General features: G+C 53.4%; 1 protein-coding gene across 2 annotated transcripts in view; it reads right to left on the minus strand.

Moving 5' to 3' along the window:
* CTBP2 (C-terminal binding protein 2) overlaps positions 1-25,315 on the minus strand; it is a 49,503-nt gene that overhangs the window by 15,662 nt on the left and 8,526 nt on the right. The window contains exon 1 of one of the 2 annotated variants that reach the window (XM_008589123.1): positions 20,934-22,734. The exons of the other annotated variant lie outside the window; for it this stretch is intronic. Within the exon in view, the coding sequence (XP_008587345.1) occupies positions 20,934-22,611 (1,678 nt within the window). The 5' untranslated portion in view covers positions 22,612-22,734. Of the gene's footprint in view, positions 1-20,933; positions 22,735-25,315 lie in introns of those variants that run through there. 2 annotated transcript variants of the gene reach the window in all.

Raw genomic sequence — 25,315 nt, forward strand, 5'->3', positions numbered from 1 at the left:
GACCACATAGCCCCTCCTGATCACCTGCCTGACGTCGCGTCAGCATGACCCACACCCCCGGACATCAGACAACCACCACTCGGGCTTCGGGGGACCAGACCACTGAGATGCAGGGAGGGGCGGTGTCTGTTCTCCTACCAAACTGGAAATCTTCACTGTCATATGAAAAATCAAAACAAGATGGCTTTCTGGGCATTTTAAGCTTTCAGATAAGCACCGGTGGACGTGAGACGTTTCTGGCCAGATGACAGCCCTTGCTTGAGGCCCCTGGTCCCTCGTTCCTTCTGAAGCTGGACACCCGGGCCCAGCTCACTTCTGTCCCCTTCCTCCTGCACAATCTGCCTGTCTTCTCCTGTGGAGGCCACCCTGGGCCCCTGGCTTTATTAAGCTTCAGGGACCCTACCAGGGACGCGTGATGCTCCCAGGACCAGTTAGTCTTTGTGGGACTGCAAGGTGGCGGGCGCAGGCTCCAGCAAGCAAAAGCAGGAGCCCTTTGCCCCGGCCACACTCCTCTCTGCGGGCTCCACCTCTCAGCCCAGACCACGCTAAAGGGCTCTTGGCAGTCTGTGAATTGGCCACTTGGTGCCCCAGACATGTAAGTCCCCTCCTGGGCCACCAGAGCTCACCTTTCACACTTCAGTACGAAGCCGAAAAGGAAAATTCCCTCAATGGGAGTGGTGTCCACGGCACCCAGTGGAGGGGTCGGAGGAGGGGTGGCCCGCAGCGCCCATGCCACCACAGCAGAGGGGGCTCTGCTACCACCCCACAGCTGCGGCACCCGGGACAATCATGTCTTTGAACATGGAGCAAAGAAAAGGCTTCTGTCTAAGCCTCAGGAGAAAGGGCCGGGTAGCGGGGGGTGCACGCCACCTCTGGGTGGACCCAGGGTCACGCACAGCTCTCCTTTCACCCCGGGCTGGGAATCATGGTCCCTCCTGGCCTGTGAGTGGCGGCTGAACCCTGATGCTCAGACACGAAGGCTAGTGTGCACCCAGATTGCTCCTGCTGCCACCCCAAGACCCAGATCCCCAAACAGGACGCCCAAGTGAGCCCGAACCCCAACATCCTTCTGCATCAAGAGCACAGGACAGAGCAGGTGTGAGGGGGACAGAGACGAGGGCTGCCCCCTCTACATCCTCACTGGTCCACGACCCACACGGTCGGGTGAGGAACGGGAGAACCCCCAGCTCACATGCCCGACATTCCTGTTGGCCTAGCAAGCAGGTTGGTCCCACGAGGAGACGGGGCAGGATGACAGGGAGGAGGCTCCCCCAGGGGCCAAGGGTGATGTCATCAGACAGGACCCGTGGAGACCCCCTTCTACACTAGACCACGCAGAGAGAGAATGAGATGCAGGAATCTCACACAGAAAGCTGACACCTTCTCAATTCATCCTCAAGACATGCGACAGCACCGCCGTCCCCTTAACCAGACGAGGAAACCGAGGCACAGAGCTCCTGCTTCGGCGCTTCCTTTCTACCAAGAAAATGGTGAAAAGGCCAAACCCTCATTCACAGACTCCTGTGAGGGGACGGGCGGGGGGCAGTCCCAGACCGAGAGGGCAGGTCCTCATTTGCCCCCTGGCCGCCCCACCCACGGGGCGAGGACCACCCTGCTTGACGGGATGGTTAGACGGACTGCGGGGTTACCATGAGAAATCCGAGTTGTTCATTAAAAAGTGGCCACACAGGAAAACGATGCTGAGCACAGGGCAGCAATCTGGAGCCATGCAACGCACCTGAAAGGCCGAGGCCATCGTCACGAGATGTCCATCCACAGTGCCAGTGCTGGATCCGTTACCCGGGTAACAAGCTCCAGGTTGCCTAGCGATCGGCTCCCTCTCTGACTGCGGTCACCTTCCTCTTTGGTGAAGCCCACCCCACCCTCCCCCTTCAGGCTGGGCACACGGAACGCGACTGAGGGTGGTCCACGGGACCCTTGGGCTACCTGGCCTGAGGCTTGGATCGGGCTGCAAGTCCTTCACCGCAAGGCAGGAAAGGGAGAGAGAGGGTGGATCGTGCCGGGAAGGAGGCTGGGTGGGTGGGAGTGGGCGCGAGTCTCGTGCATCTTGCACAAAGTACAGGGACCACAGGGGATCCTAGCACTGAGGATGAGAGAAAGCTTAGCTGGGACACTGCCGACGTTTGCTTCTAGAAAGAAAGGGACCATCTTCCACGTGCTCTCTCAGTCCCAGAAGGAACATGTCCACCCGCACACGGGCTAATTCAAAGTTAAATCCCAGCCATGGAGCAAAGTTAAATCCCTGTATCTGCTGTCCCTACTGTCCTGCTGCAGTTGGGGGTACAGCTTCCCAGAGGAGCTCATGAAATATCAGATGTAGTTGCAAAGAGACGTCCCATCTTATCTCACACTGACACATTTTTCAGTGCTTCTGACAATTTGAATAATCGTTCGTGCTAGAATGTAACGGGAAGATTCACATACGTTAAGATGGAGTATGACCCTTTAAAGAACTATGGGAAACGGTATGAACTCAGGGGTTGGCCCCCAGGCCCATGGGGAAGTGGTCTACGTCCTCTACAGTCAGGGGGATGTGGGAGAGGTAAGCCCAGGGCAGTGTTGAATGAGGGCTCCCTAAAAGCCGGGGTTTATGATAAAAAGCTACAGCTCCCAGTTAGCAGACATTACTGACGGCATGTCCTCGCACACAGACCCCAGACCGACAAGAATCCTGCAGTGCTGCTGCTCCCTTTCACAGCAAGGGAGCTGGGGGCAGGGTGGCCACCCAGCACAGGGGCTCCCACAGTGTGAGCAAATGCTCACAGATGGGCTCACAGGGTCCCAGGGCCCCTCTATGCAAAATGCCTCTCTCTATCTCCCTTCCACCGATAACCCGGCCCTGTCTGTTTCTGGACAATTCCAGCTGTAACTGGACATATCACGGAAATGCTCTCTGTGCCTTCCTTTTGACAGCCTGCCCAGAAGCACCTGGGAGGGCAGAGGGCTTTGCTGACTCCCCTGGTGTCAATCACCGGCTGGTTTTGGGCTCCCCTCTGCACTAGGAGGCCCTGCTCAGCCACCTGGGAAGCACAGGGCTCAGCTCAAGGCAGCGCCGCCGTCTTTCCCTGGGCCTGCTACTGCTCTGAGCTGCAGCTGCACAGAAATAATTGTGAAATTAGAGATACTCAGCGGAAAAGAGACGACACCAGGTCGAGTTGCTGCAGTTTTGCTTACAGTGGCCAGTCATCCTGGGAACATCAGGTCCAAAGACCTCACAGATTCTGAAGGGCCGTCTCCAGGGAGGACACTGGTAGCTTTCTGGCCATCTAGCCTTGATGCCACCGCAGGTGGAAAACAGAACCAGAATTCTTCTGGGGAGCTGCTTCTTTCTCAGTGGATCCAGGCTGCCAGGGCTGGGCTGGCCATCTGGCTTTGGGACCCACACAGGGCAAATGAGACCTGGCCCCGAGCAGAGTCACCGAGAAGGAACTGGGATGATCCTGTCATATAAAGCTGCCCTGTGGTGTTTTGGAGACCCATTTTCGAGTCTTCCTGGACACTGTGTGAGTTAAACTGACATCCTTTCAAAAGAACTATCCATTTTGAAAAAATAGTCTGAATTGGTTCTATTACTTGCAGTTCAAGAACCAAAATGCTCCAGGGGCATGATTTTGTTGCTTTTGAGATTTCAGGATTTTACCCCAAAGTGAAGCAGCTGCAGTGATCATGTCTGACCCACCTCCCCTGCTTTGTAAACATGTTTAGCCATGTTATAAAAACTGCTTTAAACCGTCAGACATGGGATCTAAACAACAACCAACGTCCTGCAGTTGGGTGATCTGGAAAGTGAGCAACCCTACCCCCACCCCCATTTCTGGAGACCCCGGGAAGACGCCGGCCCCCACAATTGCTGCAGAGGCTGGGAAACAAGCATCTCCCCTCTGCCCTTCACGAGAAGGACCACAGGAGCAGGACACGATGAGCAGGGGTGGGGGTGGGGGGTGTTCAGGGAGCAGCCTCAAGGCAGGGATTTGGGAAAAACAGTGTTGCTAAGCGTGGCACTATTTTAAGTTTTTTAAAAAAAACCCCAAACAACTGACATTGGAAATCTGCACTGTTTCCATGCTGTTATCTGCCTCTTCATGTGGCAAACGCACCTTCTCTGTGGTGTTTCTGGGAAGCTCTCCCAGAGCTGCGCCCACTTCCCTGCCAAGCCTCTGCGACACAGCCCAGGCTGCAGTTTGATTCTGAGAACTCAAGCAGTGCACAGGTACGTGCTCCCCAGAGCAAGGACTTCCAGTCTCGTCGGCCCGTCCTACCCTGAACACAACGCACGACCACCCTTCCATATCTGCGCCCAGGGCAGGCATCATCAGTTGATCCCAGCACTGTGTTCAGCCAGGACTCTGGGCCTCAGAGTCCTTGGTGGCTCCAGTGCCCCAGAGAGCCACCCTGCAAGGCCAGCTAAAATCTGCCTGCCATGCTTACATGAGCCAATCCCCTCTTGTAATGGCTAAAGGAACGTGAAGGTCAATGTTCACACACCACAGAAACACTGTGAGCACAGAAAGAAGAAGGGCAGTGTGGGGACACCCCAGGGGAAGGAAGCCAAGGCACACCAGCCCGGGAACAGACTGCAGTGTGACTGGGGGCCCCCCAGCTCTCCCCACTCTGCTAAGAAGGGGGGCGTCTGGGAGGAGGAAGGGCAGAGAGTGGGGCTGGGCTCTGCAGTGGGCGTCTTGGCTTGTACCTGTCGTCCTTCACAGCCAAGAGCCTTGGCTGAGCCTGCACATTTGTCTGATGACTGTCCCGGGATACCCATCGCCCTGCATCCAAGCCCATCTCCCCACCGAGAGGCGGAGTCCACTTCTCCACGCCGTGGAAACAGGCTGACCGGCAGCGAGTGGCGGCAGTGATGCTGTGCCACTTCTACGTCTGGCCCTTGCTGGGACCTGAGAGCACCAAGCTATGACGCACCTGGATCACGGACCACGGGACAAGAGGCCACAGCCCAGCTCAAAGCTGCCTGCAAGCCACTGAGCTTCGGAGTGATTTTCCATGCAGCAAAGCTAACGGTACACTCAGGAAGGGCAAGGCTGAGGTGGGCAGAGCCCACAGTGAGCCCCATGACCAAAGACGGCACAGACAGGCTGGGCCCACGGCTGGAGCAGCACGAACCATGGAAGCCTGTCCCCAGCCTTTCCAGGACAGATACAGACCCAGAAGCTCGAGTGCCGAGGCTGGACTCTGCAGGGAGGACCCCCAGGCAAGGGGCTGTGGAGGGTTCGGTAACGAGAGTCGCCCCGGATGGGCTCATGTGAGGGCTGCAGCCCTTTCTCCTTTCTCAGATGATAGGAGAGGCTGCTACGTCCCAGGGATGGGCTTTGAAGGGTCCTCCTCCAAGGCCTGGGCTGTCAGAAGTTTCGGGACGCTGTCACGGCCTTTTCAAACACTGTTCCCCTGTTCTCACCTTCCCAGGTGAACCCCTACTGTGAAGGCTAATTCTAGGTGTCAACTCGGTTAGATGACGCAATGCTGAGAAACCTGGTAAAGCTGTCTTTTCAGGTGTGTCCGTGAGGCTGTTTCCCGCAGGGATTAGCAGGAGAGTCTGAGTGGCCTGGGTGGGAAAGACCCACCCTCAGTGTGGGTGGGAACCGTCCAGTCTGCTGGGGGTTCGGAGAGAGCAAAAGGCAGAGGAAAGAGGTGAGGCTCTCTCTGCTGGAGCTGGACACACTCTTCTCTCCTGTCCGTGGACATCCGAGCTCGAGACTCTTCGGCTTTGGGTTCCAGGACTTACCCCAAGGACACCATCAGCTTTCCCTGGCTTTGGGGCCTTTGGACTTGGACTGAGCCATGAGCCACACTGCCAGCATCCGGTTTACAGACGGCCTGACGTGGGACTTTTCTTGACAGTCACGTGAGCTAATTTCCCTAATAAACCCCTCTCATGTAATTATAACATATCCTGTTGATTCTGTCTCTCTGGAGAACCCTGACTAACACACCTGCCTTACCCAGTAGAAAACGATTTAACCCCGACCGAGCGCCAGCCCGAGCCCAGCCCTAGGGAAACCGCAGGAGTCCAGAACGACACAGAGATGCCACCCGGAAACCCATGCTGAGGAGTAAAAAGGAGCACGGTATGTGCTCAGGTGACAAAGTGGCGAGGCCATCGCGTCACCGCACATATCTTCAGCAGCGCAGGTCATGCCAGACGTTCCCTTGAGGGGACGGGTGGGCAGGACGGAAGCTCTCTACTGTGACCATGGCGCACTCAGCCCGCCCGTGCCTCACAATAAGGTCATCAGGAACCCGAGTGCAAGTTGGTCTCCCAAAGTCAGGTTCTGCTGCTTAACCGGGACGATGCTCAGGACCACTATGTGCGCACTTCAAAAGGGCTCCTGGTGCAGGCATGTGCACTCCTCAACAAAGCTGTCACGGGGGCAAACGAGTGCAGGCTGCTGGGGGTGACCACACTAAATGTGCTCCCCAGAAGGCTGGATGTGCCTGCCCCACGGGGGAAGCTGGATTTAAGCTACTCCTCAGCTTCTGCGTTCGGTGTTCTCTGCAGTCAGCTGGAGGTTCCGTACACAGTGGCTGTAGGAAGGCCTTGATGAATAGATCAGCTTCTTAAATAAAACATGTACCTTAATGAGCTGTGATCCTACAAGTGAGAGGCTCCTGGGCAATCTCGCTCGCAGCTCAGGTTTCAGGTAACAGAGAGCTGGCCGCACAGGGGGCTTGAGGGGACACACCCCTGTCTGCCAGCCAAAGGCAGCCTAGTGCTCCCAGGAGCCCCCAAAGGCATGTGGGGGACCGCTGTTAACCGAGTGTATGGTGTCTTCCAGACTTGGAAGCTAATGTCTAGAACCACATCACCTAGTTCAAAAACAAACAAAACTAAACAACGGAGCACTTCTGCAACCCCAGAGAGACAAGCGTGGCTGTCACTTTAGCTTTTCCCACAGGGAAAGCTCTCCCCGCAGCATGAATAGTGCAATGTCCATAGCACACCTCGGACCCTGAAGAGAGAAAGTGACAGGCAGCTTCCTTTTCTGCAATAGAACTTCAAACAAAAGCAAAAAACCAGGAACGGTTCCATCATTTGCTGGCAGGCATTGCTTCAGACTCACACACACTGGCCTCGGCAGCTGTGTGGGAAGCCCAGAGACCATCCTGCCTCACTGCGCTGGGCACAGTCTTTCTCCAGGGACCCCGGTTTTGAGTGATGGGGCTCTGAGACCTTCGCCAGTCCTGGGGGCTGCTTGTGTTCCCGAGCGAAATCCTCCCCTGAGAAAGCAGCTGATGACCCTGAAAGACGTGCCTTCCCCAGTGGCAAACACCACCCACTCAGACCGTGTGAACGAAGACCGCAAGTTCACGGGCTCTAAAGACCCATGCAGGGACAGCACCACAAACAGTGCCTGGGAACACCTTCCACAGCAAAGCCTCCAGGGACGCCAGGCCCTGCCTCTGTTTCAGGTGAGACATACCACCCGTCCTAGGTTCCTCCAACGGCCCACCTCACGTGGGTGGTCCTCGAATGCCGAGGAGAGAGGACAGGGTGGACGAGTGAGGGCCTGGGCAGCAGAACAGGTGAGGGACCCACTGGCTCCCCACACAGATGAGTCTCCACGACACATCTTCCTGCTTCCCGACGTGGGGGGCAGTCCCTGGAGGGGTGGGCGGTCAGCTGCCCTCCTGGCATCCTCCCAGCCCCCCTACAATACAGAGATCCCCGGGAAGCCTCCAGAGGAGGACTTCTCGTCCTCTTACTGCCAACGACGTGCCCTCAGATTCGAAATGCCCCACCTGCCCGTGCTGCCCACGTGCCCCTCCCCCATGCCTCTGTCAGAGAGACGAACCTCAGGACTTTGCCAAAGACTAATCAAAAAAAGCACGAACCTCTCGAGGGGCTCCCGGGCAACTGGCTGAGAAGACCCTGGTGAACTCATTTTCAAAGCCAGGGTTGGCCAGTCCTGCTAACGCACCACTCCTTGGCAGGTACCCACCTTGCCTCCCCCAGCTGCTATGACTGTGAGGTCAGCTATGGGTGTCTGGGCCAGTGGTGGCAGCTGCTCCTCTTTGGTTCCAGCCCATAGCCCTTGAACCTGAGATTCTGAATTCAAGGGCCCAAGCTCTCAAATTTGTGAGCTCGTCTGGAGGCCACTGGAAAACCCACCAAGAACACCCACCCTCCTCTGCTCAGCCTCACCTGCAGATTCAAACCAGCAATCTGCAGCAACGGGCCTCCCTAGACACCCCACCTCTCTGTACCCCACACGGGCAGGGTATTATTCTGTGCCACAGTAATTACACAGAGACCAGACTTTCCAACAATGTGCCTGGAAGCTGGGCAAATACCTGAGACCAGTCTAAGGTTGTAAAATACAGTCATGTGCCCGGCACCTCTGTCCTCTCCCATTTTTCCTTAATAGGTTTTCAATTTCATTGCAACAATAAAATCACGTATGCATCCAAGAACCAGAACACACATGGAAATCAAGTGTTTTGGGCAACAGGGATCGTAAACAGCTAGCTTCTTATCCTGTCCACGTGGTGACACGATGAGACAAGCCTGTGCCAGGTCACAGAGTGAGAGTGGAGTCAGAACTCGAACCCAGGTCTGATATCAGAGGCTCAGCATTCGACCCCAGTGCCAACCCATCACTCACTCCTATACCTCCCTGTCCAATCAGATGCACTCAACTCAACAAACCTTGGACTCTGGAGAGAGTCACAAACAACATCACACCCACCCCTGGGGCCAGCCTGGTCTAAGGAGAGAAGATGATCTCACCTGAGTGGGGTAAGGTGGGTCTTAAAGTCCCCCAGTCTTTTACTGACCAACAGCTATCTATCAATCGATCGCAGACACTCGGCTTGAGATTCACAAAATCAACAACCGTGGTCTGGAGAACCCTCACACCAGGCACCCAACCTCCCCCCTCCCCCGGGGGGCGAGTGTCTCTGGATTTTGTGGCTTAAGAGAGGAGTCATCATGGTGGTAACTGTCATCCAATGCAATCTTGTGGCACCAGGGTAAAGGAAAAACCCACCCTCTTCGGTTCCTTCTGAGCTGAGACCCTACCCAGGGCCCATCCCAAGTCCCTGAAGCTTGACGACCGGCCCACTTTGGTCTCCCAGGTGCCCCTGGAGCCTCAGAACCATGGAGCCTGGAAGGGCACATCCAAGCAACTCAAAGCTGCCACACGATGCTGACCTGTGCATGTACTGTCCCCACCCCCTTACATGCACTCATGAGCCTGGCTGATAAGAAACCTGTCCAGGAAATGTCAGCTGGGCCCTTGACATCGGCCCCTAAAAGGGTTGATACAAGATTCAACGTACACATGCTTGACCCTCCTTACAGGAAGCAGCCTAGTGGCAACCTCTGGCGAGGGTCCCGAAGGCGCTGTGCCCTAGCGCTGGAGCCCGAGCGCCTCTGGCCGGGCAGGGGTTGCTGAGCCGCTGAAGGGAAGCATCTGCCGAGTGCTGGCTCGGAAGGAACTACGTCCCCCAAACCTCAGAACAGAGCAAGCTCAGAGGGCTGAGTGAGAGCCGGGGCCACGCTGACCCAGCTGCCCAGTCACCAGCAGCAGCCTTGGTCAGAGCGGGGGCACCGTCCTGCTACTTTCAAACAGTAATTGGAGAGGGTCAAGCCATCAGCCTCACCCGAGAGGACAAAACCAGGAGAAGTGAGTGTGCATCAACCCCAGCTCCCACACCAGGCATTTTTCCTAGAAAATACTCTGCGGTGTGTAGGGTGTTTACTTACCAGTTACCATATGTCCCTTTCCTTGGGCTTTCAATTACACTGGAGGGGAAAAATGTGCTTCACATCCCTCGGCCGAGTCTGGGTGATCTGAGCCCGAAACAGCTTTATAGAGCAGTTCCTGACAAAACCTCCTCGATCACCTCCTCCGGTGCTGTTGTCAGGCTTGTTTACCCTCACTGATGAATGGTGCTGGCCAACAAGCCAGCAAAGTGGGCAACCATTCTCCCAGGGGAGCGACCAGCACAAAGAGAGAAAAGCACCCCTCCCTGCACGGGCAAGGTCACTGGTTCCTCTCCGAATTGCACTTTGCTACTAGGCCAGCCAGCCCACACGGAAGAGTAATTGCTGGCTTTCGTACCTATGCAAAAATCAGCAGCAACTCCAATGGCTACAAGCAGCAGCACTGTCTGTTCTTCAACACAGAGCCCTTGTCACATGGCCCCCTGGCAAAGCTTGGTCATTCAGAAATCCACATGGTCTCTCTGCCTTAGAAGGGCTGACTCTGGAGCACGGGGACAACAAGATGCTGTAGTTGCACAGATGATCAGTTGGGGCTGCTGGTCTGCCCGCCCCCACCAACCACTCCTGCAATTGGGACAGCGTCCAGGAAGCCTGTGCAGCCCAGACCCCGGTGGCCTCCCTCTGGCCCATGTGCTGCCCCAGGCATTCCCAAGAAGGCGCCTCCGTCACCCACTGCATGGGCACCCCCCAGCGGAGGCCACTGGGCTGTTGTGCCAGTAGTTCTCAAGTTCTAAAAATGTGCCCATGGCAACAGAAGGGGATGCTTGAGAAAAATAAATAAAGATGAGAAAAGAGAAGAGATGCCAGAGGAATCTGGCAGAGGCCAATGCTACACACTTACTTGCTGGCTGCCAGCGAGGTAAGGCAAGGCGGTGGCTGGTGACAGTGTGTTGCTGGCACATGCAGCACTAATGAGACTTTGCAGGCACCCAAGGGTGCCACAGGCCCACAGACAGCACAGGCTCATCGACCCCAACCTCTCTGTACATGCAAATTTAAGAGTGTCTGCTATATGCTGAGTGCTCAGAGGGGAAGTGGACTGTTGGAGCACAGCAGCCTCAGGGACAGGGGCCATGAGGCGGGGGAGACCGCAGAGAGGTTGGCCAGCCTGGAGAAGGCAGTGAGGATGTGCCTGTTATTGGTGCCCAAAGGGCCTTTCCTTCCAAAGGACAGGAAGTGGCAGCAATCAGGAGGGCAGGTGCCCTGGGCTTCCCAAGAACCCAGAGCAGCTGGGGAACAACCCTGCCCCTATAGGACTGCTGTCACCAGGGTCCGCTGGGGCTACCGCTGACTCACTGCTTTGATGCAGGGCTGCCCACGAGTGCCCGGAGCCCTCCTGGTGGCTACCTCAGTCGTTGGCTTGTTCCTTGGAATCAGATGGATCGATTCCATCAGCGTCCCCAGGGAATGAACGACATGTCCTCCTGAAAGCCCCTAAAGAGCCTGGCAGACCCAGCCTTGTTTTCCTCACCATGTTATTTGGGCCAAGTGCCCATAAAAACAAAACAATGACCTCCTTCTTAGCAATGGCAGCCACTGAGGCTGGGAGAGATGGGAGAGGGAAGCAGGCCCCTCCTTCCAGCTAACTCAGCTTTTCATGTGGTCCTAAAACCCACCAGGAAAGTGATTCTTAAGGACCTTTTAACAGGCCTGCTGTCCGGCAGGCTGGCGGCCAAGAGTGCTGCCCCGGGCCCCAGCGTGGCCAGGAAGCTGACTTTCCCAAGCACAACAGCTGGTCGGATGTCCCCTCCCTTCTCTTTTCCTCTGTAACTTTTTCATAAAACCTAATGACTCTAAAGCATTCCAGGCTCAAAGCCCAGTTTACAGGAAAACACTAGAACCTATCACAAAGTCATATTTATTTCTCCAGATAAAAAGCATCTAACAGAAAAGTCCCCAGTGGGGAAATGTGTTGGGTTCCGAGGTCGGCTTTAAGTACTGTAGAGGGAGAGAGAATGGACCGGCCCACGCTGGGCGGGTGGCGACAACACCCAACTCTCCAGGCAGAGCCGCCTCCAATCAGGAAAAACCGCCACTTCCTTTTGGACTTGGTGATCCCTCCAAAGGGGCTGGCTCTGTCCAGCCAGGTCTCGGGCTGCAAAAAGAGCTTAGCAACTTCGATTAGTATGAGGGCCTGGTGAAATTTAACAAAAACCAGAAGATGATGTGCAGGAGACTGTCAGAAGGATGCAGAGGCTGTGAATGGGCAAGTGCAGGCTGGGGAGTGGGCAGGGAACCCAAGACAGCAAACCTGCAAATGCAGAGGTCCTGTAGCTGCTGCTTTGCACAGGCGGTCAAGGGCGGGGGATAGTCACCTCAGGATCACTCTGAAAAAGCTGCTTCTGAGCAGCAGGCTTGTCGGTCCCATCTCATGCACAATGTGAATGTGTTTCCCTCTTTACTTTGGTTGCTAGGAAGCTCACGGTGGAATCCCCGTGTCCCACCCCCTGTGCACAGGACTGCGGGGAATGCTCTCTGTGCTCTGGCCTTCTCACCCAGCCTCATCTTTTCCTGCCCTTATTTCTCCATCTACTTAATTTTAACTTTGTGTGTTAGAGTCCTTCCTGATAGCTAAGCTTCAAATCCTCTTGGGACCAAAGGACATTTTACATTCCACTTAATCACATGGAAGAATCAATTCCTTGAACTCTCCCAGAAGGCAGCATAATAGGAAGGAGCTTGACTCTGCAATCAGAGCAGCTTGGATCCAAGTGTGGCCCTGAGGGCACCAGCAGGGGACAGGCCAGCACCCAGCAGGTGCCTGTGGAGCCACATGTGCGCTCTGAGCTTAGCCATGCAGTGGGGACCATCACTCGAATGTTGCACATGTGGGAAGCAAGACTCAGCACCTCGGGACGCTTGCTCCAGAGCCCAGCCACTTCATCCCATTTCCTCTTGCTGCCATGGACCTCGGCTTGCAGCTGGGGCTAGTGTCCCCCAACTGTCTACCACTGTTGATTTTCCTGTGCTGTCCTGAAGCACTGTGCCTGGTGGTTCATCACGGCACGAGCAGGAAATAGAGGGTTGAAGTCAGACAGGCTGGCTTGAAGTCCCAACCCTGCTGTGTGACCTATGGCAGAGGGATAACCTCTCTGAGCCTCAGATTTTCCACTTTAAAAGGGAAAATGCCCAGAGTCCTCCTGGGAATTCAGATGGGGTATAATCCTGGTCAAATGCTCCATGATGGTGACGATTAATATTATTTATCAGCTTCAGTCAGGGCCCTAGATTTTCTGAAGGCTGGTTCCACCTACCCCAGCCCTGGCAGAGGGTGAAGAGGTGTATCAGGGGCAACCAGGGCTGGGAGCTCCCCAGCAGCCGTTTCCTATCGAGCTGGTGTTGCGTGGACTCGCTCCTCGCGGCCCCACCAGCACCGCACACATCTGCGTTTGCAGCTGGAAGTCGGGTCGCTGCTCCCGCTCCTTCTGGCAGAGCACAGCCCAAGCTCTTATTCCGCATAAACGCAGCACCAGCATTCTTTCTCACACAGCTCTCCCATGTTCTACTTACACTTGCAAACCCTTCCTAGCATCAAAGTCTCCACGTCTCTCAGGAGAACGTGTCCTGAGAGCCACCCACCCTCTCGGTTGGGGACCATGTTTATACGTTTGATTTTATGCTCTCTGAACAATTTGGCAAAAGTCATTTTATTTATACCCTGCCTTTGGCTAAATTTAACTGCACTGTACCTTCCTTCCTGTTCCTTGGGCAGTGGAGGGGGCAAGTAAAAGCAAACACAGTCTTGTTTTTTCCCCTTAAGTTAAAAACAACCATAAAGTCCACCTTTGCGTAAGCCGGCCTCAGAGAGGGGAACACACCCACAGCAGCACCACTGATACATTCATGACATTCTGTGTTGCTAACGTGGGCTAATGATTTATGGTTTACAAATATCATTTCTCTTTCCATAAACTTACAAAAAAACCCTCCCATGTATCAGCAAGGAGTCTGTGAAAAAGCTTTAGAATTCTTGCTTCAAGTACTCTTGGGGACAAGAAATTGGCTCCAAGCACCAGGAAAGCTTCCCTGTTAATATGTTGGCTTTCTCACTTCTTAAAAATGAAAAAACCTCCTTTAGAAGGTAGGTCATTTGCCAAATGTAAGAAATCTGGTGGGAGGTGCTGCCTCTGGGCTGGCCTGGCTCACCTTGTCCACAACTCAGCTTCCTAAAAGCAAAATCAAACAGGACCAGGGACACTTGGATAGCCTTGTGCAATCACATGTAACTGGACCCCTATCTCACACCATACACAAAAAATAATTCAAAACGGACCAAAGACCTCAATGTGAGACCTAAAACTAAAACTCTTAAGAGGAAAATACAGCAGTAAATCTTCTTGACCTCGGATTAAACAATGGTTTCTTAGATGCAACACCAAAAGCACAAGCAACTAAAATAAAACTCCAAAATTAAACTGTTAAGCTTCACTATCTTGACATTATCAAGAAAGTGGAAAGACAACCAAAGAATGGCAGAAAACACTTGCACATTGTGTACCTGACACCAAAAAGCCAGTGAGGACTTCCAGTCCCCACAAGCCATGGAAGACCCTCATGCACCCAGGTGCACAAAGTGGAAACAAAACTGGTAGAGGCCCAGTGGACACTTGAGAGCAAGGGCCCCATGAAAAAGCAATGTGGTGTAGGGTCCGTGGGTTTCTTCTTTTTATGGCCAGATGAACACCTAACGTTTGCCTGTCTGTGGATTCTGCTCAGGCATTTGTGTCCCTGGATCTGCAAATCTTCCAGAACATCTGACTCGTACCTTGGAGGAACTGGTGCCTCTCTGGAGGAGTATGGGAAGAGGGAGAAGCGTGCCAACAGGAATCTGCTATTTAAGGACCAAAGCCACATACCAACGAGCTGCTTCCTGAAGGGCAGAGACCTGTGAGGGGCCCCGTCTGACAAGCCCCACTCTATCTCGGTGGAGCTGCCTTCTAAGCCAGGAAGACAAAATGCCCGTGTAGAGATGAGAAGGCATGACAACTCTTGGCCATGAGAGGACACAGGAAAGAGGGTCTGGTGACAGGAACACGGCAGGGCTGGCCAGTGCCCAAGCAACAGCCTTGGCCAACATCTCCTCCCATGAAACACAGATTAGGTCCTTTAAACTAACTAGCAGGAAAACACAGCAAGGACTAACCCCGTTACCCACCTGCTCTATGTCCTGCACCATGTGAGGCAGGAGACATATGATGATCTCTTCGCCCTCAAAGCCCTCCAAAGCAGGGCCAGGAGCCCGGTTGGCTGATGACAAGTGCCCACGTCACTCCCTGGACCACACTCCTTGTATGATCCCCAACATACAACACTGCAGAGGGGCATTGAGCCATCGAGGGGGACGTGCTGTACACAAGTTGAGCTTACAGAAATTCGCAGATACCCACTTTGGGGAAAGGTCCATTGAGCTTTAACAAGACTTGGGCCTAGCAGAGTGGCTCTTTTGCCCAGCCGAGGACGGCAGAAGGGTCTGCTCCAGGCAGCCTGGCCACTGTCCAGATGTCCTATGTCCTCCACGAACAGAAGTCCACACTCAAATGGTCAGAAGAGGCTGCTGTGAGGCATGCAGAGTTGGGGGGCAAGTCCAGCCTCTGAGATCCCCAAAGGCCCAGCACGCTGCCTGCTGGCCTGAGAAGGGGACAATGACGGTGAGAAGAACACCACTTTGAAAGCAGGTCCTGCTCTGGCCAAGACTCACCAGGTGCAACGACCTCAGCACTCATGTGACTTCCTCCTCTGCGCACTGCACCCCCACAAGCCTAAGCGGCAGGTTCAGGTCCCACCACTTTGACAGACATGGAAACAGAAGCACAGAGAACTCAACACGCACAGCAGGCAGTACACCTGCGAGTCACGCCATCAGCTACCTTACATGCCTGGGCTGAAATCATATTACTAATGCTGTGGGGTCCACGGCATTTCCAGGAGCCTCACGGGGGCACCGAGTAACTCAGACTCATGCAACGACCTCAGCACTCATGTGACTTCCTCCTCTGCGCACTGCACCCCCACAAGCCTAAGCAGCAGGTTCAGGTCCCACCACTTTGACAGACATGGAAACAGAAGCACAGAGAACTCAACGCGCACAGCAGGCAGTACACCTGCGAGTCACGCCATCAGCTACCTTCCATGCCTGGGCTGAAATCATATTACTAATGCTGTGGGGTCCACGGCATTTCCAGGAGCCTCACGGGGGCACCGAGTAACTCAGACTCATCCCAGTCAAGTGAGGTAAGAGAATAAATGGGATGCCCAGTGCAGCCTCTGAATTTAGTCTCAGGTGATATGACCAAGACGCAAATACTTCAAGGGCAGTAAAGGGGGAGAGACGATCTCGTCCACTCTGGGAAGACAGCAGAGGTGACGGCAAAGATCTGGCACAACGAGGTCAATCTGGCAAGGTCCCAGCAAGGGGTGGGAATCATGGGAGTCCCATGAGGTCAGGGGACGGCCACATCCAGGGCCAGGAGCCCAAGGAGGCACGCTTGATGCGGAGAGCAACGGACCCAAGAGCCACACTGTGACGCAGCACACGCGTGGAGGTGGCCCGAAAGACCGATCAAGTATAAAAGCAAAATGAGTGGAAGGCCTGGAGAGTCTACTGAGGTGAGATGTGCTTAGGTGTTTTGCTAAGACAGGGAGAGCTGTCAGCACCTTGGAACCCTACGGCTCCAAGAGAGGGTCTGCTGAGTAAAAAGGCCCAGGCCAGGAAGGGGGAGGGCCATGTGGTCCTGGGCGAGTCCCCTTTCTTCTCCATGACACAGGCATTTCTTGACTAAGTGGGTACAGATGCTCCTCCACTTACAATGGGTCCCGTAAACCCATCATCATGTCTGTGTCACTCTGCAAGAAAAAAAGATGCCACAGGTAGTCACAAAACAGCCATGACCTTAACCACTCATGCACACGATGGCTCATGCACACCAGTGTCCATCTGCCTCAAGCCGGTCCAGGCAGTGTCACCTCCCTCTCTGCTGTGACCACACATTTCAAGTGGGCTGTGGTGCTGAGTTCCACCTCTCCACCTCTCCTCCCCCTCCTCCTCGGCTGGTAGTGCACAAGCGTGCTTCCTACGGAAGCTGTTTCAAGCTCAGGAGTGATGGCCGACCCTGGCACTCCAGTCTCCCTAAGGGCCCCAAGTGCCCCTGTCCTGGCCCTTGTTGCACATCAAAGTAACTGTCCTTTCATGTAATGACCCTTCCAGGACCCCAGGATGGAGAGCGCCTGAAGACAAGTATTGGGTGTCACTCACTAGTGAGGCCCCCAAACACCTGACCACAGCCTGGCACAAAGCAGGGGTTTGGTTGACACTGAAGGAAGAAATGAGCAAATGAACAGACCCATGAGCTTGCGCCGTGCCCGGGGCAGTGAACTGTGTTCAGGACGGGACCCTGCAGGGCAGCCCAGCAGAGGCTTCTCTGCTTCCTTGACAAACCTCTGTAGTCGGATGGCATGATCATCACACAGGAAGGGCTGCAACCATCACTCTGCTTGTCTGCAGGGCCAGCCCAGGGTCACGGCCCCCAGGCCCCACCCCCTCCTCAGGTGGGAAATGGGGGCCATCAGCTGGCTCTGTGGGGCTCTGGGGCCTCATGGGGGCCACCTTCAGCCTTACTCTGGTTTGATGGTCTGCAGGCCTGTATGTTCTCTGTCCTTGCCCCAGCACAGACCTCAACCTGCTGAGGGAGCCTCAGAGATGAGCCAAGGAAATTTTAAAAAACAATGGAGGGTGGGGTGCAGGGGACACTCCTGTACTCTGATTCTGATGGGACTAAAAGTTTTCTACTGAGGGGAACTTTCTACCCAGGAGAAAGGTGTTCACACCCATGGTGTTTAAAACGGGCCACAATTTTAGCACCAAATCAAATAATGCCATGTGACTGACCAACTCTGGTGATAGATGACATTGTCATAACCAGCCTCCCCAACAGTCTCCGCAAACGGACCATGGACTCCTCCTCCCCCCGTCCTGAATAGTCTTTGGGAAGTGACCCCAGCAACTAGATGCGGGTCACATGTGAGCTTCATTAATCCAGTTACATCAAGAAAAATGACCAGAAGAAAATGGAAAAAGCTTGGAAAGGGCTGGGACTGTGTTTCTCGCCTGTGAAACCTGGAGCCCTTCGCCAGCTATGTGCATTGCTGTATTTGGGGAGGACAGAGATAAGAAAATGGCTGCAGCAGTGTTGTTGACACGACACTCCTGCTGCATCTGTGCAGGAGGGCTCGGGCAGCAGCATGTGATGTGCGAGTGCTGGCTTACAGCGACTGCAATAAGACTCCATGGCTCATGCCACCATCAGCCAGGTCAGTCTGACAGTGACAGCAGACCCACCAGGTACCAATGCTTGCATGCATCTGACGAGGAGCTGCATTCATCCCGCATCCTGGGCAGGCAGGTGCAACAGGGTCCCTGTGGCATCTGCCTTCCTTGTCACTCTGAACTGCCTGGTCGATGGACTGGACTAGACTGGCAATATAGGAGCTTATTGTTTACATGCACAACAACAATCTTTTCAATAAAGCAGGTCGTTCATGGACCGTGAAAAGCAAACATATGTTAAAATACCCAAAGCACATGAAAATAAAACGAGACACCCTAAGACAAAACCCCACAACACCACCACTGTAAACACCCCGACATTGCTTCTGCAAAGGGAGAGAAGATGGTTGACTTCCTAAGCATTCCCTGTCCTTGCCGATCGGAGGGAAACAGTCGAGTTAGGCAAAACCAAAACAGATTTACACATGCAGGTTGTTCTGCCAACAAGGGACCCAGCTGGATTTCAAGATAGCTACCGCCTGGCTCAGAGGCGAGGTGAGCTGCCCAGCCCAGGCTTCAGGTCTCTGGGGCTTCAGTGTAGATATCACCCTCTTGGGGGGCATGGTGACTCTGCCCTGTGCATGACTACAGACATGCCATCTAATTTTCCTGCTGGCTGCAACAGATCCAAATCTGGCTGCTGATTCTATGAAACCTGCCACACAAAACGCCATTTACACAGCTGAAGAGCTACTAGGGAAGCCAAGCCCCTACCCCCTGCCCCGGCAAAGTAGGTACATACAATGCCACACTGCAAGTACGACCAGGAATGAGGATGGAAACTGCAGCTATGGGACAGATCATTTGACAGAAAAATTAATTTGCTGGCAGACTTCCGACTGCAGGCTTCCTTGGCACTGGATTGCTGCCATGCAAATGAAATAAAAATCAATATCCTTTGGTTTGCAAAACAGTGTGTTAACTATCACACTCCAAACAACTTATAGAATATCCCTCACCCTGTAGCCAAATAACAGTGAATGTTTTTGTTAGAAGGCAGTGCAAAACAAACAGAAAAGAAAAAAAAAAAAGAAAAAGAAAAAGAAAAAAGAAAGAAAAGAAGGCGATTTTACAGGTCCTCCTTCAGCAAAACCTTTCCACGACTTCAACGAGGAGATAATCTTTCTGTGATTATGACCAAACCCTCCGGTTGCTTAGCAACACATAATTAAGGAATATGTTTTCAGATCCGCTTTGCAAGCCCGGCCATTATCAGATGAAATTACTGAAGCAACAAATGTCATCGCCATGCAAATTAGTTGGTTGCAAAGAAAGAATGTTTGACTATGAGAGAGAAGGCACAGGCCTTCAGAAAAATGATCTGACCTCCTTCCTGTCGTGCATTGGTTAAAAAAAGGCAAATAAATTATACGATCAGACTTAAAAAAAAAAAAAAAAAATCCATAGATGAGACAAAACCAGTCTGTGGTAAGAGAAAACAAAAAAAGATCCAGCCAGTTACTCAGCTTCTTTTTGGAAATAAAAAGTAAACTGCGGGCCGGCCCGGTGGCGCACTGCTACAGTGCACCGCCTGGGAAGTGCAGCGGCGCTCCCGCCTAGGGTTTGGATCCCACATACAGACCGGCCGCTCACTGGCTGAGCGAGGTGCGGGCGCAACACCGAGGGCTGCGATCCCGTAGCCGGTCCCGGTCCGGTCCGGCGCGACACTGAGGGTTGCGATCCGTTGCCAGTCACAAAAAAAGAGGCAAAAAGGGAAAAAAAAAAGTAAACTGCCTGGAGGTCAACTCTGAGAATCAACAGCAGACATTACCGTCACCCCAAGCTCCACCCTCACGGGAAATAAACGTACGCTGTTATCTCAGGGGTCACAACATCCTGCTCCCAGTGCCCACCCACTGCTGGATCAGGGGTATCTCATTTTTTCACCCTGAATTCACACCCCTACTCTCAATCTTATAGTTCCAGTTATTCAGAACAAATTCCATTTGAAAAGGACTCAGCTTTCCAAACTATGTTAGAGAGGCAACAGGGAAGGAAGTACAGTATGTTTGGAAGAAGTAAGGTAATTTACATTTTAAATTTTCGATCAAGATGCTAGAGTTAAAATAAAAATTCTAATGTTGTTCCAAGGATGTCCACCTAGAAGCCTGCCCACGATGTCCAAGGAAACCCCTGCCCTAAATTACATGTGGCTTATGTTTTTGAAGAAAATCACCTAGCTCTGTTCTTCCCTACAAGCAAGCAAATTCCCAACTGCATTTTCCAATATGAGAAACTAAATCTGTTTTTGAAGCAGGGAGTTTTAAGGGATTTCAACATTTTGCTTTGTTTAACCCACAAGTATGGAAACACACACATTTTTTTCTCTACAGTAGCTAATCACTGCCTTTGATACCGTGTGCAGACCCTTAAGTGGTACGTTTCCACACTACGCACTGCTAGTGGCAAATGAACGATGCACAACTTACGGGGGGCATTTGATAAAATATCATGGATTCTCCAAAGCTACCCAACGTGACGCCCCCTGCGTGAGCGGAAAGTTTCTGTGTGTCCTGAATGACTTCTGAGTTTCTCCAAGAAACACAGTTGCGTTTCATCACCAGAAAGAGAAATCCACAAGTCAACTCTGAATCAACTAGAGAACGGGAAGGCCACACCGCCCCAGTGGGTCAGCCTGATTCACAAATCTGTTCAACCCAAGAGAACCTGTGTTCACTGGCCACGGTGCTACGGCTGCCTTCTTGGTGGGCGAAGAGTGTGGGTGTGTGTGTGTCTGGTCTCCCAGGCATGGCCAATGAGGACCTATCATCCTGTGACCAAACTTACGCCCCCCTGATCCCCAGTCCCCTCAAGGTCCCCAGCGAGGATAGGTGGGGAGGGGTGCGTTACTTGGTTCTGGCGTGAGCATGGTGGACACGATGATGGGGGCCCCTGTCCGCCGGGCCACCTTCTGGTATGAGTGAGGCATGTGGAGGTTTTGGCTGGCCGGTGGCAGTGTAGATGTCTCCGGGGGGACACTGGGCTTCCGCAGGAGCTGGGGGCTGCCGTGGGGGGTGGGCAGTGGAGAGGCGGCCACGTTGCGCTCCCGCTTCAGCAACTCCATGGGCACTGTGTACGCCGTGGAGTAGGCTGTTCTGGGGCCAGGGTGAAGGGGGCTTGAGAGGCCTGGGTTAGTCAAGGCCACCCCGGCCTGCGGGGAGTACGTAGCGCCCAGTCGTGCTGTTAGGGCGCAAGGGGTGGGAGAGCTGTACCCAGAGTTGGAGAAGTGGGGGGCCTGGGTGCCTGCTCCTGGGGCAGAGTAGGTAGCTGCTGTCTCTAGGAGGTGCTGGGACGGTGCACTGGAGGGGCGGCGAGCCAGGTCTCCAGCTCGAGGGGATGCCATCTGCAGGGGACCTCCAGGCTGGGACTGTAAGGCTGCGGAGCCCAGCGAAGCCAGATCACTGTGGAGCAGCTCACTCCGTTGGCTGAAACTGCTGGAACGCGTCCGGGGCAGTGGACCCACCCGGTCCTGCCTCCGTAGCTGCATCTCGGTCCTGCAGCTGCTGGCCAGGCGGCTCAGGATGCGGGCCTGGCCCAGGTTGGGTGCGACAGACTTGATGTCCGCATCCTCCAGGGTGGCCAGCACAGCTGGCGAGTCAAAGCCTTGCTGCAGTAGGGCTGCCAGCGTGGCCTCCCCCACCCCCTCTGCCCGCAGGAAGGCCAGGAACTCAGGGAGCGCACTCCTCTTGCCACCAGGACCCTGGAAGGTGGACAGGTCAGCTTCATAATTCTCATAAGCCATCTTAGAATGGACGTTTTCCTGGGTAGGCCCATAGCCTCGATTTAGGGCACCTGGGGTCACCCCCATGCTACCCTCGGAGGCAGCAGCTGAGCTGGGATCCACGACCAGGCATGTCGGGGCCACCTGTCTGGCGAGGTTCGAATCGACAGGTCTTTCACTGACATCGTTGTAGACCTGGTTGGAGGGGTAGGCAGGTGCCTCTGCCCCATACCTGGTGTCAGGCAGTTCCCTTCCATACCGCCCGGGAGATGGAGCCCTGCTCTGTGTCTGCTGCCCCTGAGGGATCATTTTACCTCCAGGATCCCGGTGCTGGTGACTGGTGTCCTGCAGGGCAGGTAACCGGCCTTGCATTTGCCCCCATGGCATTCTGCTTCCAAGCACTCCATAGCTGGGCACCGGCTGGCTGATTGCTGGGTCCCGATAGAAGGGAGTCTCTTTGGGCACTCTCATGGCTGCTGATGGGTCGCCGTAGTAATCCTGTGGCAGCAGGGAGCCGCGACCAGACATCACCGCCTGTCTGCTGTCGTAGAAGGTGAAGTCAGGAGTGGAGCCCTTCCTTGCAGCAACTGCGTTATAAAAGGCCTCCCGGTAGAGGTAGGGCTCCGCGTCCTGTGGCCGGTGGCTTGGCTGCTCACACCAAGTCGCCTCTCCCGCGCCATACGTCAGAGAGCTTCTCCTCCCCAGAGGCCGCAGGGCCTCGCTGTTCTCCCAGGGGCCCTCGTACCACCCAGCAGCATCCCAGCTCTGAGAACGACCAATGTTTATATGCCTGCTGGGAACTGGCATTGGGAAAAAAAATGACTGCAGACGAGGCAGAGGAAGGAGTCTTTCTCTATAAATCTTCAACTCTATACACGAAAACCAGACCTGGCTGTAGCTAGCCCTTCCGAGCCAGCAGGAACAGCCAACTGGGGGTTTTCTGTTTCAAAGTATGCCCTAAATTATTAATCCTCCGAAACCTTAGTAGACAAAACACAAGACTCACGGTAACTTTGCCTCACTCTCCAATGGTAGCCCGAGAGGTCTGTTCTTTACGGCTCAGTCCCAGAAAGGAGGCTGTGCTCGAGCCTGCTGGGTCCCCCCTTCCTGGCTGGCGTGCTCACATGGGCCTGGGCGCTCTCAGCGTGTGGATTAGGAGCTAAATAAAACCCCTAAAGCTTTTGTTCCATGTGACATCTCGTTAGACTGATGAAGCCGGCTGCCTGTTCCATCCAGGCCTCCCAACCTGCAGTTGGGAATTATTTCCAGGCTGAAGCTCTGGCTTATCTCCCTCTTACTCAACAGGATACTTTTAGGATGAGTACTACCCACCCGCCCTATGATGGAAGGTGCTCTCCCCACACCCATCTGATTGCTGAAAAGTGACAGAAGCAAAATGAGACTGCTTCAATGTCAGTTCAATCTTAATCCACCTTGATGAAATGTTAATCCATCACACAGCTAAAAACGAATTAAATGTGGATAAACAGAAAAGGTTTCATGTATGGTTCTAGAACGTGAGGTGCCCAAGAAACAGACCAGATCTGAAACTGATGCTTTGACAATATTGAAAACTGGTCTTGGCTGTGAATCAAATGGGTTATGTTGCTTAAGTCCAAATGGATTCTTTACCTTATTATTGCAAAACGCAGATCCTTTCGTACCAGGAAAACAAAAAACCGTGCACGGATCTGAAACTGATGCTTTGACAATATTGAAAACTGGTCTTGGCTGTGAATCAAATGGGTTACGTTGCTTAAGTCCAAATGGATTCTTTACCTTATTATTGCAAAACGCAGATCCTTTCGTACCAGGAAAACAAAAAACCGTGCACGTGTAATCTGGAATTTATCCTTTTAAGACTGCAGCAGAGGTCAAAGGAAGAGAGCAGGATCGGCGGCTAAACCCCAACATTATGAAGCAAAACCAGGAAGCCTCTGGAGCTGATTATCTTGTTGTCCTTTAAATATGTTTGAAAGGGAAGCCTAATTCCAGCAGGCACGGCCTGGTTGAGATCTTGCAGACGACCTTCTGTATTCACATGGATCAAGCTTTCAGGGGAGCTGATTATCTTGTTGTCCTTTAAATATGTTTGAAAGGGAAGCCTAATTCCAGCAGGCATGGCCTGGTTGAGATCTTGCAGACGACCTTCTGTATTCACATGGATCAAGCTTTCAGGGTCTACTAGGGATGTTAGATGCAATGATGCAAAGGACAGCAGTTGTTTCGATAAAGGAATGCCCCAAAGTATTAAAACATTTCTTTAAAGACATAGAACAATCTCCGAGAAGAAACTATCACAGACGAATGTAGCTGGTTCCTCTCCTCCAACTGCAGGACTGCCATGATGTAGCCTCCACAATAAAAATACAAGTTGGTCGGTCATCAGGAAGCTACGAAGGACGTATCCACTGAACACATTTTTACAAGAGATGATACGCGTATGTGCAACCACTAAACGGTTCAACAGTGTTTTGCCTTCACCCATCTCTCTCTCAATTTAAGATTAGACTAGAATCTTCAACTGAAGAGAAATACCAGTCATTAAAAAAAATAAAAATTATTTTTAAATGTGAGAAATACTGAAGATGTACTGTGAGGTAGGAAAGTGGGCATGGATTAATTCCATTTCCGGGAGCTACACGGTGATGCCATCCTGTGTCCCCCCCAACCCCCTACATCCTGAACAACACACATTAATCTTTGGGACAAGTTCTGTTTAAACCAACTGGCCCAAACACTGCCCAGAGACATAGCCCAGGTGACCCCAAAGACCACAACCCACCATTCCAACACCATGGCCCCCATTTTCAGACCCACAAGGACCCGAGTTATCTGCAAAAATTCCCTGGAAGGAGGCAAAGAGACCAAAACCCTCCTCCAACCAATCTCCCCACTTCACGGGATGCATGAAAAGAAAAACCAGTCAGAAAAAGAAAGAAGCCACACTGCAAAACATTAGACTTCCACATAGGAAAGAAGTCTGCTAGTTAGCCAATTTGTGTAATTCTTCCGCTAGTACATTCGCAATCACGGATGGAAGGGCTGGGCAGGAGAGACCGAGGAAACGGGCCTGACCACGTGGATACCAGACAAAATTTACACATCTCACCAACAGCCTGAGGACAGGTTTACTTAGAAGATAGACCAAAAAGTACAGGAGGATGTTACAAAGCCCTAAACTAAATGGAAACAGCACTATCTAGTTACAGCACCAGTACCAACCGGGTGCTGAAGGCAGCCGGGCAGGCCTGATTTCTGCAGGAGTTTTCCTCCTGGCACTATTCGGAGACTGGGCAGAGTTCCTTCCCCTCCAGAAAGGAGAGGGCGTTCTCACAGCTGACCCTTCTAGGGATGAGGATAAGCAGACAGGCCTGCGAGGAAGCGAGCTTGGTATTTCTGGCAGAACACACGAAAGCCCGAGAGAAAACACTAACCAGATGACTCTGGCAGCCCCTGGCCCACATCTGCCTTGTCACCTCCCTCTTCCAGTCTTGGGCCCCTTTAGACA

This window comes from Galeopterus variegatus, unplaced genomic scaffold (genome assembly GCF_000696425.1).
Source record: "Galeopterus variegatus unplaced genomic scaffold, G_variegatus-3.0.2 Scaffold5219, whole genome shotgun sequence".
Taxonomy (NCBI): domain Eukaryota; kingdom Metazoa; phylum Chordata; class Mammalia; order Dermoptera; family Cynocephalidae; genus Galeopterus; species Galeopterus variegatus.